Here is a 17,255-nt window from a genome sequence, read left to right on the forward strand (position 1 = left end):
CACATAATTGCATTGTCATGGCGACTTTTGCAGGGGCAAGCAACACTCACATTTTCTCAGGAAAATGTCAAATGTAGTTAGCCATTAGTGTCTGCATTAAAGTTTGTAAAGTGAATGACGGTTTCAAATATTAATTTCTGGTGGAAGTGTAATTCAGTGGCATTTATAGAATGTGTGTGTTTAAAAGAAAGAGATAGAGTTTCTACTTTATCTTTGTTTGCTTTATCCTCTTTTCTCTCCCCATTTCCACCTCACAGATTTCCTAAGATTTCACGTTAAGCAATATTTTCCACTCCGCCAGCTGTGTCAATAGCCACGCCAACCCAACGTGTTTTAACACACCCTCACTTACTCTTTCTCTCTCACACACACACTGACAGAACATTGATGATCTCTTATATTTACCCCTCCACCCCTGTGTGTGTGTTTGTGTGTGTGTGTGTGTGTGTGTGTATGTGTGTGTGTGTGTGTGTGTGTGTGTGTGTGTGTGATTACATTTCCCGCCTCTATCACAAACATTGACCTTTTCAAATTAGTACAATATGTGATCTGTAAGACAACACAAAAGTCTGGGGCAAAAGCCCTGTGTATCATTGTGTATACAGACAGCTGAAAGCCATTTTCTAAACCCTGTTTGACATTTCACTGTTTCAATAAAGTGTTTCAAAGAATGATGAAGGAGACACCAAGAGAAACAAAGACATTATTAGTCAAACTGACCTACATATAAGATTAACGTGTGTGTCTGTGTGTGTGTGTGTGGGCAGGTTTAAGTGGTTTACGAGGACTTTTTTTTAGGTTATAAACTGGTAATTACAAGGGTATTATGCTATAAATGTGGTTTAGGAGGACATTTCTAGTGTCCCCATAATTCAAATCACTTAAAAAATATACTAAACGATGTTTTATTGAAAATGTAAAAATGCAAAAAGTTTTCTGTCAGGGTTAGGTTTAGGGGTAGGGGTAGGGGATAGAATCTATAGTTCGTACAGTATAAAAATCATTATGTCTATGGAGAGTCCTCATAACCATAGCTGCACCAACATGTGTGTGTGTGTGTGTGTGTGTGTGTGTGTGTGTGTGTGACCACCACATTCATCAGATAAAAAATTTGGTGTGAGTGTAAATTCCTTAAACTGTGTAACTGAAGCTCAAAATTCTTAATGAAGTGAATCACTAGTTCATATAGTATATAACATTATTGCATGATATTTGAGTGCTACACAATTATAAGAAATTTAAGAAATCATTTTAATTATTATTATGCATTTTAAAACACTATTAAAATACTATTTTAAAAATAGTACTATTCAAATCATATTTTTGACCCCACACACCAACTCTTCATCGCTTATACATGGCGTGCTCCCTGTTCTAGTAATATAACAATATAAAATGCAGCCAAATGTGTCCCCATTAATTATATGCATCTGCTGACTTAGAGTAGCAATTTCAATTGGTTTATTGAAAAGAAAGTTTGAAAAAAATCACACATTTAAGAAGAAAACATTCCTTGAGACCACAACATCTTTTATTCAACTCAATGCTAAACAACCACAATGCAGAAATACATTTAGAATGTGCGATAAACACATTTTTACCAGTCCAGAGCTGAATTCAATCTGGAGCTGCTGAATTCAGTCAAGAGCTGCTAAATTCTGCCCAGAGATGCTGAATTCTGTCCGGAGCTGCTGAAATGAGTCCAGAACTACAAAATTCTGTCCAGAGCTTCTGAATTCAGTTCAGAGCTGCTGAATTCTTTCTGGAGCTGATGAATTCTGTCTGTAGCTGCTGAATTATATCTGGACCTGCTGAATTCTGTCATGAGCTGCTGAATTCTTTCTGGAGCTGATGAATTCTGTCTGTAGCTGCTGAATTATATCTGGACCTGCTGAATTCTGTCATGAGCTGCTGAATTCTTTCTGGAGCTGGTGAATTCAGTCCAGGGCTGCTGAATTCTGTCCAGAGCAGTAGAATTCTGTCAGGACCTGCTGAATTCTGTCTGGAGCTGCTGAATTCTGTTCAGAGCTGCTGAAATCAGTCCGGAGCTGCCGAATTCACTCCAGAAGTACTGAATTCTGTTTGGAGATGTCCAGAGCTGTAAATTCAGTCCAGAGATGCTGAAATCTTTCTTGAGCTGCTGAATTCAGCACAGGACTACTGAATTCTCTCTGGAGCTTCTGAATTCAGTCAAGAGATGCTGAGTTTAATATAGAGCTGCTGAATTCTGTCCAGACCTGCTGAATTCTTTCTGGAGCAGCTTCAATTCAAAGCTGCTGAATTCAAAGAGAAATTAATTCAGAATTACAGAGACAGATTTTAAACAAGGCTCTCTAATGTATCAATTCATAGATTCTCTCTTGAACACCAGTCACCCCTCTCAGACAGCAGACACACACATCACAGATCATGTCGGGTGTAATTCTGCAGGTGCATGCTCACTGACATTTCATGTAATTAAAGGGTGACCTTTCTAATAGAGGCACAAATGTCAAGAGGTCCTTCTCATCTGACAAGAGTAATGCCTAAAGGGTCTGTGTGTGTGTGTGTGTGTGTGTGTGTGTGTGTGTGTGTGTGTGTGTACAAATGTATGTTGAAGATGTTGGCAGAGCATCGGGGTTCCACTGGCCTACATTTGCACTTCCTCTCATAGACACATCCAGTGTGTGACTATTACCAACCTCTAACCGCCCCCCCCCCCCCCCCCCACCACACACACACACACACACACCCTACCCCAATGCACACACACACAAACACACACATACGTTCACAAACAGAAATGCCTGGAGTTTACAAACATTTGAAATTCACATAAAATCTTATAGATCACTGTGGATGATACACATGAATGTATTGGTGTATTTGTGCTTAACTTGTTAACTTTACATGCTGTGAATGTGCATTCATAGGGATCAAGCATTACTACATATTTTTTATTAAAAATAGCTCACTGTGTGTGTATGTGTGTGTGTGTGTGTGTGTGTGTGTGTGTGTATGTGTAGTTCTCTGCAGACACACAGTGTGAAAGCTTTAACCATCTCAAGGTTTGTTTCTGTTATTTTAATGTAATTTTTTTTGCTTTTGCTGTCAACTTACATCAACTTGGCAACACACAATGCTTTCTCATTCACAAGCACACAGCTCACATATTCCACATTCAACAATACTAAGGTATCTATCTATCTATCTATATATTTATCTATCTATATCTATCTATCTATCTATATATATATATATATATATATATATATATATATATATATATATATATAAACACTCAACGACCAGGGCTGTGTTTCCCAAAAGCATCGTAAGCCTAAGTAGATCTTAGAAACCATTGGCGGCAATAGTCTCTATGATCAACTTAAGCTTGCGATGCGATTTTTGGAAATGCAGCCCAAATTATATTAGGTACACCAGTACACCTACATATTCATGCAATTATCTAATCAGTCAATCATGTGGCAGCAGTGCAATGCATAAAATCATGCAGATACAGGTCAGGAGCTTCAGTTAATGTTCACATCAACCATCAGAATGGGGAAAAATGTGATCTCAGTGATTTCAACTGTGGCATGATTGTTGGTGCCAGATGGGCTGGTTTGAGTATTTCTGTAACTGCTGATCTCCTGGGATTTTCACACACAACAGTCTCTAGAATTTACTCAGAATGGTGCCAAAAACAAAAAAACATCCAGTGAGCAGCAGTTCTGCGGACAGAAATGCCTTGTTGATGAGAGAGGTCAACAGAGAATGACCAGACTGGTTTGAGCTGACAGAAAGGCTACGGTAACTAAGATAACCTCTCTGTACAATTGTGAGCAGAATAGCATCTCAGAATGCACAGCATATCGAACCATGAGGCGGAAGGGCTACAACAGATTTCTGCTGAGGTACACAGACGATAGGCCCACTGCAGACTCCGCTTTCTGTTCTTGGCTGACAGAAGTGGAACCCGATGTGGTCTTCTGCTGTTGTAGCCCATTCGCCTCAAGATTCATCATGTTGTACATTCTGAGATGCTATTCTGCTCACTACAGTTGTACAGAGGGGTTATCTGAGTTACCATAGCATTTCTGTCAGCTCGAACCAGTCTGGTTTGTCCTCAGAACTTCCACTCACTGGATGTTTTTTTTTTTTTTTTGCACCATTCTGAGTAAACTCTAGAGACTGTTGTGTGTGAAAATCCCAGGAGATCAGCAGTTACAGAAATACACAAACCAGCCCATCTGGCACCAACAATCATGCCACAGTCAAAATCATTGAGATCACATTTTTTCCTCATTCTGATTGTGGTTGATGTGAACATTAACTGAAGCTCCTGACCCGTGTCTGCATGATTTTATTCATTGCACTGCTGCCACACGATTGACTGATTAGATAATTGCATGAATAAGTAGGTGTACAGGTGTACCTAATAAAGTGGTCGTGAGTATATATATATAGACAGAAGGTCTGTCAAATATTTTTGGAGAGTGTCTTTAAAATGTAGAGCCTTATCAATAAAATGACTATAAAAATCCTCTCAGATTGATGAAATACCTCTCTAACACTCACTGGCAACCATATACAGTATACTGTATGAGCTGTGTTCAGACAAACACATTGCTGTACATTTTACAGACATTCCCCGAAAGTGACAGACCTTTGGTGTTTCGAGCGGTATTGAGAAGATTTTTTTTTAGAAAACAGATTATTAGTGCCCTTTGGACATATACTGTGTGAGGAAAAATTGGTGTAATCATTCTTATGAAGTGATGCGGTGAACTGGAAAGAACTGTCCTTTCTTACAGTGTCATTGCAACATGTGACTCACCACTCAGTGATGTCATCTGAGTTTACTTCACACAACGATTCACTCACACTTATTCATTTCCACTGATACACTCCCAGTGAATCACCCCCACTGATTCAAATGAATAGAAATTACATTTAATGTGACTGATCACATCTGTATACCACTGAAAGTGTCCATTAAGAACATAAACATTAATGTAACAATTTTTCTGTCAAATTTCCTCTGAATCCCCCCTCTCTCTCTTTTACCTGTAGGAGTTATGAAGCAAAACAAAAGTGGAGTACACTGTTTAAAAAACACAAATTTATACTTCTGGATTCATTAAACGGATTTGAATCTTCCTAGGACATTCCTTTTGGAAACAAACACAACAGCTTCAAACAACATCAGCTTTCACAATACTCATCATCAATACTCAACCCAACAGAAAACTCCTCAGCAGCAAAGGAGTCACTCCATTCATCCATCTGGACTCACCATTTCTCAAGACATCATCAATCACCGTCACATGGAATAACTGTTAACACACCAACTCACATCCGCTATCTCCACTAGACGCCTGAATGGTGGAATAAACCATCTAAAGCATCTTTGTTGAGTGTTGTTTTGGACACTTCTGTTTGACTGTGGGTGGACTCTAGTGGCGGCCATGTCTGGTAAGGACAACCCCAGCCCGCACCTCAGTGGCTTCCCTATGGCCCACTACTCATATTTCTTCCCGCACATGCTGGGGGGGCTGTCTCCACCCTCGCTGCCAACCCTACCCTTCAGCAGATACAGCACGCCATCACCAGCCAGTGAGTACTACACTCTTATTTACAGAGCGTGATTGATTGAGTTTGATTGTGATAGTGTTAGTTTAGTCTGGCTCGAGTTACAATCCTGTACCACATTAGAAGGTGTTTGAATCAACAGACATTTCAGAATGGCTCTGTTTCACAACCTAATAAGCTGCTTTACTGACTGTTGCCTACAGTAGAACGCTCTAATTCTCCAAGGTGAATCACAACATTACAAACTTTGATTTGAAGCAAAAAAGTATTTAAAATTTGACAGAAAGACAAAGATACAAGACTGTGTACTTAACGTCTTTAATGAGGGAATGAACTACAATCCTATGAAGTATTGTGAATGATGTAATCGAATTAAAAACCACTGAAGAAAATATAAAACTATTCATTTAAAGTTGTTGATTATAAGTATAGAAACAATATCTTTTATTGTATTGCTAAATAATCATATATATACGTATAATGTAGATATATACAGGGGATAATGTACAGTCAGCAGGTTGTTATCGCAAAATAAACCCTGACAGGGTAAAAGAACCCCGATGCAAAGTGGAGGACTCTTTTATCATCCTGAAGGGGTTTATTTTGCGATAACAACCAGCTGACTGTACATTATCCCGCTTATTACACATCTACTAACCAAATAAATAAATACATAGACGTAAAATATTGATTTGCTTTGAAATTATGTTAAGAATGAAATCGCTGAACTGCTGAAATCCACCTCCGGTTTGTGTCACAGTTCAGTTGGTGTTTATTTACATGAAACATTGATTTGAGTTGCAATTATTTTATTAGCTTATTGTAGAGATCGCACAGTGAAGCAGTTGCCATTGATCAATCAGAAGCGAGTATTCCAGAGAGCAGTGACACTGGAAACAGCTCCAATAGAGCATTTTACAAAGAGGAAGTTGTTTGAAGGGTGTGGAAAGCGCCGGACCAGTTTGTAATCAAGCAGGAAAATGGTGAATTGGATTTCCGAAAGCACACTGGATACTGAATGCCTATGTCAGTACGTTGCTGCATGTTGAAATGTTTTCAGCTTTAGGTTGCATGACAAAACATCACATTTGCAAAACTTACCATCTCTATTAAAACCACTAGATTGGCAGAATTCTCTGATGAAGCATAAACTCTAGTGTGTTGATGCTGAGAGAGACTCAAGCTGGTGTGAATACTGTGAATGTGGCGTGAGGGTCTGAACTCGAGTTTGAATCATCTGAATGGTGTGAATTACTGAATGTCTGAATGAGTCTGTTAGTGACGACTCTTCACGAGAAACAGAAGTGCTATAAGAATCACTTCCTCTTTCAAGCGAAAGAGTGTGTGAATCATTGAGGCTGCCATGGCAAAGCTGTGACGTGTATGTGTGTGTGTGTGTACAGTACTAAAAGAGGAGTTTCCTTCCCTTTCACAGAACAAACATTTCCTGTGTGTATACAGCACAGAGTCAGAGTGCAGGTCGCAAACGCTTCCTGTACGCATACTGGGACACTTTCCCTTTCACACATTCACTCACTCTGTTATTAACTACTACTACAACTATTAACTATTACGTGTAATACTGTTTTGAGGAGATGGTCGTTAAAAATAGGGATAATACTAACTTAAAGACCCATGGAATCAAAATGAGAGTTTTGTGGTTTTTAGTTCATATCGGTTAGCTTTGAGTTCATCTAGATGCTATTGGACTCCTAAAAGTTGACAAAATAAACTTTATAGTAGATATACACATTTAAAATGTACAGTCTTTCTCTTCAGGGAAAACAGATCAGAAGTTTTGTTCTCCCTCCCCAGGTGATGAGTCAGGGGTCAGGGGTCAGGTTTTGCCTACATTGTCAGGTCACAAGGATAGTAAACTAGAATTCACCTACACTGTGGGTATCACAGTTGTCCTTGTGAGGAAAACGCCTTAATAAACATAGTAAATAATGTCTTAGAAATGTAAAAAAGGTATAAGCTATGTGTGAGTGTTAGGATTATGTAGGGTTATGGGATAGAAAATATCATGAGCTCACTACAAAAACAAGAGAAATCAATGGAAGTCCCCACATGTTGTATGGTGTTTTTGGCTGGAATATTGTGTGTAAATAGCGAGGTGGAAGTGGTGAATGTGGTCATCTTAAGGTGTGTGTGTGTGTGTGTTAGTGGTCCAAGTGGTTCTACTCAGCCCCGGTGGTCCCTGATGAAAGGGGGTCCATGTGGGTGGTTAAGCGCAGACTCCACGCCAAAGCAAACACTACAGGATACACACACACATACACACACACACACATTCATGATGGTTTATGAATATTGAGAAGCTGATGCCTGTTGCAGCAGCTTTCATGTATCTCGGGGCAGTACAGCTGCAAAATTCATGTAGTTTTTTTTCTCTTTACATTTTTATTACTCTATCTGGCCCTCCGACCATTTATTTTTTTTCCCAATTTGGAATGCCCAATTCCCAATGTGCTTTTAAGTCCTCGTGGTCGCGTAGTGATTTGCCTCAGTCCGGGTGGCGGAGGACAAATCCCAGTTGCCTCCACGTCTGAGATTGTCAACCCGCGCATCTTATCACGTGGCTTGTTGAGCACGTTGCCAAGGAGACATGGTGCGTGTGGAGGCTTCACGCCATCCACCGTGGCAACCATGCTCAGCTCACCACGTGCCCCACCGAGAACGAACCACATTATAGCGACCATGAGGAGGTTACCCCGTGTGACTCTACCCTCCCAAGCAACCGGGCCAATTTGGTTGCTTAGGAGACCTGACTGGAGTCACTCAGCACGCCCTGGGATTTGAACTAGCGAACTCCAGGGGTGGTAGCCAGCGTCTTTACCACTGAGCTACCCAGGCCCCCCCCTCCGACTGATTTTTGATAAAACTGCCTCGCAGTCTGAAATACCAAAGTGCTCTATGTGCAAACAAATGCGACACTTAACAATGTGAGTTAAACAACAATCAATGGCGCGTGCAACAGCATTCAGCCATCATCATTTATCTGGACCGGAGCACGCATTTAAGCTTTTTTGGCCATAGTACCATTTAGGTGAGCATTTGACCACATCTCATTCAATCAAATGTATTTATGTAAATTGCTAAGTTATGTGGAGTGCTGTCATATCTACCGGTGTTACTATGATCACCGCAGTTGATACAGAAATGTTGTCAGCTCATATCAGTGGCGTAAATACAGGGCTATGAAACGGGGCCACGGCATGCAGAAGGGGACAGCGAAACGCATTACCCCTCCACCCCTGCTCCATAATAAATGGGGGGGGGGGGCGACTGGTGCCTTGCACTGGTGCCTTCAAGATCAAAGTTACACCACTGGCTCATATGCACATCTCAGGCAACAAAAGAGAAATCGATGATGGAAACCGAACTTTTAAAGAAAATGTGCAGAAAAGTTTGCTTTTATTCTCTATCCTTAAAGTGTTAAACGGACGTGTCTCATCTGTTCAGGGACTGTAGTGCTCGTACAAAAAGTCATAACGTGAAACTGAACCTGCAAATATCCTGATTATGTTTGGCTCTATATACAGCTGTGAATCAGCCCTCTCAATCACAAACAGCATCAAATTCAGTTTGTTGTTCTTTTGCAGGACATTTTTTCCCCTCACTGAATGGAATGTTGCTGTATAACAGAGAAAAGGGAGGAATAGACATTTTCTCTTTTTTTTCCAAAAAGAAAATTACATTTAATTGTATTCTTATAATTACAGTCCAAAATGACAGTTCTGTATGGCCATTGTTTTCATATGTGGGTTGAAATTGTGAGATGGCTTTAGTGACTCTAAATATTTCTCCTCAGTTATCATAATTTGTTAACCAAAGCCTTAATGTTAAAATGATCTTTTTCTTTTTTTTTTGTTGATCAAATCTAAATGATTAAATGAGAGAAATGTAGGGGGTGTAGGGGGTAGCTTAGCAAGTATTGACTACCACCCCTGGAGTCGTGAGTTCGAATCCAGGGTGTGCTGAGTAACTCCAGTCAGGTCTCCTAAGCAACTGTAAGGACCAAGGTTACAACTAGACTGTGAATGCTGAATGTAGGAGAAGGCAGAGGCTCAGTCAGGGAATACACTAAATGTCTTTTTAATTAGTCCAGAAAGTAATTCCAAAACAATCCATAAAGTAATTCCAAACTGCAACTCCAAAACATTCCAAGAATCAATAGAAAAATGATACAGTAATTCCAACAGAAGATCCCAAAATGTTCCACAAAGTCAATGCAAAAAATTATAAAGTAATTCCAAAATAGAAACTCCAAAAAGTTCCAAGGAGTCAATACAAAAAAGCAAAAGAGGGTTTAGAACCTCAAAGGGGAAATGAGTGTTTCCCAAAAAGGTAAATAAAAAATAAAAATAAAAACTTCAAGGGAAAAAATTTGGACAACAAAAAGCAAAAGTCAGAAAATCAAACAGAGCAAAAGTATCCAGAGACAATCACAAGAGGGATTTACCAAAAGACTGGAGAGGTCAGTCTCAACATATCAAACACTGAGCACAGAACAGAGGAACAGAGCAACTTAAATACACTCACAGAAAATTAGGCACAGGTGAGAACAATAACACATGATACAATGGCGGGAAACTGAAATGAAACACAATGAGGGCCTCTAGTGGCCAAAACTAGTCCATAAACCTAACAGGACCCTCTCCTCTAGGAATGGCCCCTGACGTTTCTTCCAGGACAATCAGGGCATTGGGCATGAAACTCCCTGATTAACTCCGGGTCCAGGATGTCCCAGGAAGGAACCCAGGAGTGCTCCTCCAGACCGTAGCCTGCCCAGTCCACCAGATACTGAAGAGACCTCCGTACTCGTCGAGAGTCCAGAATCCGATGGACTGTGTATGCTGGATGACCTCCGATAATGCGAGGCGGAGGGGGAGGTTTGACTGCGGGAACAAAAGGAGAAGATACAACAGGCTTTAACAAGGAAACATGGTAAGTGGGATGAATTCTTAAAGACCTGGGCAAGTATAGACGGTAAGTAACAGGGTTTACTTTCCTTGCAATACGGAATGGGCCAATGTAACGCTGGGCCAGTTTGTGGGACTCCACTTGCAAAGGCAGGTTCTTTGTCGAAAGCCATACCCGTTGGCCCGGGCATAAGGTAGGTGCTGGTCGGCGATTACGATTGGCCTGGCGCTGATACTACTGAGACACCTGGAGAAGTTTGTGCCGAGCCTTCCTCCAGGTTAGGTGGCAGCACCGAACAAAGCATCGTGCCGAAGGAACCCCAACTTCCTGCTCTTGATCTGGGAACAGTGGGGGGATGAATCCAAACTGGCACTCAAATAGAGACATCCCAGTAGCAGATGAACAAAGAGTGTTATGAGCATACTCAGTCCACATGATGAAGGATGCCCAGGTGCTAGGATTAATCGCAGCCATACACCTCAGAGTGGTCTCTAGATCCTGGTTCAACCTCTCAGTTTGGCCGTTGGACTCCGGGTGGTAGCCAGAAGACAAACTTGCTGACATCCCTAGCAGTTGGCAGAAGGCACGCCAGAAACGAGAGGAGAACTGTTGACCTCTATCCGTGACAATGTCCTGTGGAATTCCAAAGACTCTGAACACATGGTTAATAATTATCTCTGCAGTCTCCTTGGCAGAGGGTAGCTTAGGCAAGGGGATAAATCTGCATGCCTTAGAGAACCTCTCAACTATAACAAGGATGGTAGTGTTACCTTGGGACGACGGGAGGCCTGTAACAAGGTCCATAGAGAGGTGAGACCAGGGCCGTCGAGGGATGGAGAGCAGATGGAGCAATCCTTGAGTAGATTGATGAGGCACCTTTCCTTGGTTACATGGTGGGCATGCTGCCACAAATGCCCGGACATCCTCCTTGATGGTAGGCCACCAAAACTTTCTTAGGAGGAACTCAAGGGTCCATGCAGAGCCAGGATGGCAGGTAAGGTGGGAGATGTGACCCCACTGGAGGACCTGAGAACGGACAGAGCTTGGGACAAACAAACAGTTAGCTTGAGGTCTTGGAATGCATCCTCGGCCTCAGAACTCCAAATGAATTTGGAACTTTTACCCTTAGTTAGAGATATAAGAGGAGCTGCCACAGCACTAAAGTTGTACACAAACTTGCGGTAAAAATTTGCAAATCCTAGGAACCGTTGAATGTCCTTCACTGAGGTGGGGGTGGGCCAATCAGTAATGGCCTGGACTTTCTTAGGATCCATTTGAATGTTGCCTGGGCTGATGATGAATCCTAGGAACTGCACTGTGGACACATGAAATTCACACCTTCTCTGGTTTGATGAACAAGTGATTATCCAGGAGGCGACTGAGAACCTTCTGAACATGCCCAACGTGTTCGTGCAAGGACCCTGAGAAGATAAGAATATCGTCTAAGTAAACAAACACAAATTTGTTGAGCATGTCCCGAAGGACATCATTGATCAATGCCTGAAACACAGCGGGAACGTTTGTGAGGCCGAAGGGCATAACTTGGTATTCATAATGCCCTGTGGGGGTGTTAAATGCTGTTTTCCATTCGTCTCCTTGCCTTATGCGCACTAAGTGGTATGCGTTGCGCAGGTCGAGTTTAATGAAGATTGAGGCTCCTTGAAGCAATTCAAAGGCAGTGGACATGAGAGGTAATGGGTAGCGGTTCCGGACAGTGATCTTATTGAGGCCTCTGTAGTCAATACATGGGCAAAGACCACCATCTTTTTTGCCAACAAAGAAAAATCCTGCACCTGCGGGAGAGGTGGAAGCCTGGATGAATCCTGCGGCAAGGGATTCCTTTATGTAACTGTCCATGGCTGCCCGCTCAGGAGCAGAAAGAGAGAAGATACGGCCTATAGGGGGTATAGTGCCCGGGAGCAGGTCAATAGCACAATCGTAGGGATGGTGGGGGGGTAATGTGCTGGCCCTACTTTTACTAAAGACCTCCTGGAGATTGTGATATACAGGGGGAACTCGAGAGAGATCAGGGAGTTCTTGGGACTTGGGAGTGGTGTCAGGGGAACTTGTAAAAATACAGATGGCCACATCTATGAGGACCTCGAGACTATCAGGTGGGTCTTTGGTGGCAAGCTCATCCTGGATGGCCTCTGAGAGACCATTCTGGAAGCAAATGATAAGGGCCTCTTTGCCCCAGCCACTTGTTGCTGCGATGGTGCGGAACTGAATGGCATACTCCACCATGCTACAATTGCCTTGCTTGATGGACAGAAGCTCCTTCGAGGCTTCTCAGCCTTGGAGAGGATGGTTGAATACTCGTCTGAATTCCCCAACAAATGAGGCATAACTGGAACAGAAGGGGCTGTGTGCCTCCCAGACAGCTGTGGCCCAGGACAGGGCACTTCCAGAGAGGAGGGTGATAATATAAGCAATCTTGGCTCTGTCAGAGGGAAAGGATGATGGCTGCAACTCAAAAGTAAGGACACACTGAGTGAGGAAGCCATTACAAGCACTAGGGTCTCCTGAGAAGTGCTGAGGTGGAGGTAATCTGGGTTCAGCCACAGGACTGGGGCTAGGTGACCCTGACTGATGCACAGGGACTGAGGCTGGATCAGGGGTGGCAGGCAGTCGCCGAAAAATCTCTTGTAGAGAAGTCAGGATGTCAGACAGTAGGCCATCGTGTTTAGCCATCAGGGTCTCATGCTGGGCTAAGGTGGCCCCCTGACGGGCAACTGCCCCGAGAAGATCCTGTGAACTGGATGAATCTGCTGGGTCCATTTTGTGGCTCAGTGTTTCTGTAAGGACCAAGGTTAGAACTAGACTGTGAATGCTGAATGTAGGAGAAGGCAGAGGCGGAGGACCAAGTTGCAGAAATGAGAGCTCAGTCAGGGAATACACTAAATGTCTTTTTAATTAGTCCAGAAAGTAATTCCAAAACAATCCATAAAGTAATTCCAAACTGAAACTCCAAAACTTTCCAAGAATCAATAGAAAAATGATACAGTAATTCCAACAGAAGATCCCAAAATGTTCCACAAAGTCAATGCAAAAAATTATAAAGTAATTCCAAAATAGAAACTCCAAATAGTTCCAAGGAGCCAATACAAAAAAGCAAAAGAGGGTTTAGAACCTCAAAGGGGAAATTAGTGTTTCCCAAAAAGGTAAATAAAAAATCCAAAAAAAACTAAAAGGGAAAAAATTTAGACAACAAAAAGCAAAAGTCAGAAAATCAAACAGAGCAAAAGTATCCAGAGACAATCACAAGAGGGATTTACCAAAAGACTGGAGAGGTCGGTCTCAACATATCAAACACTGAGCATAGAACAGAGGAACAGAGCAACTTAAATACACTCACAGAAAATTAGGCACAGGTGAGAACAATAACACATGATACAATGGCGGGAAACTGAAATGAAACACAATGAGGGCCTCTAGTGGCCAAAACTAGTCCATAAACCTAACAGCAACCAAATTGGCCCGGTTGCTAGGGAGGGTAGAGTCACATGGGGAAACCTCCTTGTGGTCAAGATTAAGTGAAAACTCCAGGCAAAAAGATTTTCACTGTATATGTGCAAATGTATAATGTGTGATAAAATAAATAAAATTAATTAAAATTAAAAATTACATGTCGACCTGGTGCACTGGCTATGAGGCACACAGCAGTCTGCCCACCACACACCGCCAGTTCATGTAACACAGTTCAGCCAGTTGTGGTGTTTTGTATAGGGACCCCTAGTGTCACTACATCAACAGATAGGGAACGTCATGGTTACTGGTGTAACCTCCCTTCCCTGATGGAGGGAACGAGACGTTGTGTCCCTCCTGCCACAACGCTGAATTACCCGCTGAAATGGCCAGACCTTATATCGGCTCCTCAGCATAAAACCTGAATGAGTGGCTGCATACCAGCTCCTTTTATACACGTATGTCCGGGGGAGTGGCATGCAAATAGCACTCGCCAATTTTCATTGGCCTTTTACCAAAGACCAGAGGTGTCTCGGGCTCCCAAGAGTGACCCCTAGTGTCACTACATCGACACAACGTCTCGTTCCCTCCATCAGGGAACGGAGGTTACACCAGTAACCATGACGTTTTATAATGTGGCACAAACAAAAACATATTGCCACTTTAAATATCTTAAATGTGCTTAGCTACTTTTTATAAGTAATTTTGTCGTGTAGCTAACTACTTTTTCAAATGTGAAGCCTCTGAAATAATGCTGAAATAATTCAACTATGATTAGTTTGTAGCTTGGAAAGCTAAATTTTTGTCACAGTTCCCGTACTTTAGCTCAAGTATAATTTCTCTGTACTTTTTAAACCTCAGGCAATAAATAATAAATAGTTACTTTCCAAAAGACCAAGAAAAGAAAGTTTATTCAAGATTTTATAAGACTGTGTGATGTAAAGCAATCGTTTGAAGCTAAGACTGTTCTTGTGCAGTATCCCTTTTTTATATATATACTGTATATATACAGAATCAACTTTATCCCCAAGTGTCAATGTTGCTCTAAAGGGTCTACACACCTTTGCATCACTATGATCAAGGACTGGATCCCTTAAAAGATTGAAGTCTCCACCCAAAACCATATCATGAAGGATCCCAGCGGCTTGTAGCTTCCCCTCAAGATCTATAAAAAAGGTCTGATCATCAGCATTTGGTGCATATATATTAGCCAAGATAAGGTTTTGCCCCTGTATTTCAGCCAAAACAATAATGACTCTTCCTAAATAATCTTTGATCTGTTTGAGACATTTGAATTGTAAATGCTTATCAATGTGATGACTCCCCTTCTCTTACTTGAACCAGCACTGCAAAACACATGCCCTACCAAGTTTTTCAGCTTCCTGTGAAGAAAGGTGCGTTTCTTGAAAGAACACTATATCATATTTTTTACGCTTGAGGAAAGATAAAACCTTCCTTCTTTTTATAGGGTGCTCCAGCCCATTAACATTCCACGTGGAGAGAAAAATTGTACCTATATTAAAGTGTGACATATTGACATGTAAAGATAAATTGTGTACCCAAGGCAAAATTATATAGACCACTTTCCAACATTGATGTAACAATCAAATCCTGAACAACCCACAGAACAGAAAAAAAATGTGCGCACAACAGTCCCAACTGGCATCCATTCCCCGGAAATCCGACGGTCCATGCACGCTCACGAGATTTTCCAGAACACTATTGCTACCAAATTGCTCAAGTCTGGTGGGTTTTTTTTTCTCCTAATTTTGTTTTGTTTTGTTTTAGTTGTTTTGTTTTTTTTAACATAAACCATGCCATTAAATTGCACAAAAATGTATTTAATAAAATAAGTCCCAGTAAATAATCACATTGAACCCAACACTCAACAATAAGTCAATAAAGGGAGAAAGAGAAAAAAGAAAAAAAGATTAGAGCGAGAGTCAGAGGGTAGCCACTGCACGATGTGTAGTCTGTATTGTTGACAGAGTGCAGGCAAAATTACCCACTCACACCATTGATTTAATGAAGGCCATAGCTTGTCGTGGGCATGTAAAAGTCTTGCAACCACACTTGGTGTCAATTCTCAGCAATTCTCAGTGTGAATCCCACCTTCTGTTGGTGAAGTAATTTTTGACACTCTTTGAATCCATCACGCTTTGCTTGAGTCGATCTAGCAAAGTCCAGAAAAACCATAATGTTGTGGTCCTCCCAGCACAATTTGCCTTTATTCCTCGCCGCTCATAGAACAAAGTCTCTGTCAGCCGACATCAAGAGTCTTGCCAGGATAGATCGGACCCCGGGAAGCTGACTGAAAAATCTGTGGCTGCGCTCAATTTCGAGCCAGTGGTCCACTGTGACGATCAAATTCAGAATAAGCCCATCCAAAAACTTCACCATATCTTGACCTTCTTTTCCCACGGGGATTCGAATGAAACAAATATTATTACTCCTGCTCCGATTTTCCATATCCTCTAGTTTTTCCCACACGTGTTCCACATCAGCCTTGGTAGCAGGCGGGTTAGCCTGTAGCTCTCTTTAGGCCGACTCCAGAAACTCGACCCGTTTTTCAACATTGTCCATTCTTGTGATCAGGGTGGAAAGTTTCACCTCCATAGATGTGATCGCTCTACATATTTCTGCGAGGCCCTCCAAGTCAGTCAAGATTTTCGTCAGTGCTGCATAAATGTTCGAGATAGCACCGTTTAACCGTTCTCACTGGATAATATTGCTTAAAAGGATCATTGTATCAAAGTTTAAGCGGAGCTCGCCTTTAAGTGACCAACCTTTGCATAACATCACGTGACTCCCTCCTCTGAATAAACTTTTGATTTCTTTTGTCATAGAGAAAAATCATCAGCCTAGGTGCTCTTTTTTTTCCAGGGAAATCATTGCCAGCACGAGTGAATTAGTATGTCAGAACGTGATACCGATTGAAGACGTAAAACATCAAGCCAATCAAGTTGTATATTGTACAGTCTGACATAAAATACTCAGTCTGCCTTGACTTTTAAACAAGATCCCCCTGGTGTATTATAATACTGTCTGACAAGCAACGATTGTAAAGGACAGAAAAAGAAATCGCTCAGTTCATCAGCTCTGGGTTTGAGGTGCAGTAGTACAGCGAATGCTCACTGGTGAAGATCAGGCGAAGATCTCATCTTAACAGAAGTAAAGGTGAAAATCCCTCTGAGACCTGCAGAGCTTCCAAACACACTCATCTCATCCATCACTCGTCCCTTCCCTTCAGAGTCAGGCAGCGAGATGGGAGAAGACAGAGAAGAGCGCTC

The 17,255-nt window shown here is 41.8% G+C and overlaps 1 protein-coding gene across 1 annotated transcript in view; it reads left to right on the forward strand.

The window, feature by feature from the left end:
- The window catches only part of LOC127427123 (retinoic acid receptor alpha-A), a 267,816-nt gene that overhangs the window by 118,369 nt on the left and 132,192 nt on the right, over nucleotides 1-17,255 (forward strand). Inside the window, exon 3 of the mRNA XM_051674514.1 lies at nucleotides 5,056-5,598. Within this exon, the coding sequence (XP_051530474.1) occupies nucleotides 5,451-5,598 (148 nt within the window). The 5' untranslated portion in view covers nucleotides 5,056-5,450. The remainder of the gene's footprint in view (nucleotides 1-5,055; nucleotides 5,599-17,255) is intronic.

The sequence above is a fragment of the Myxocyprinus asiaticus genome, chromosome 36 (genome assembly GCF_019703515.2).
Source record: "Myxocyprinus asiaticus isolate MX2 ecotype Aquarium Trade chromosome 36, UBuf_Myxa_2, whole genome shotgun sequence".
Taxonomy (NCBI): domain Eukaryota; kingdom Metazoa; phylum Chordata; class Actinopteri; order Cypriniformes; family Catostomidae; genus Myxocyprinus; species Myxocyprinus asiaticus.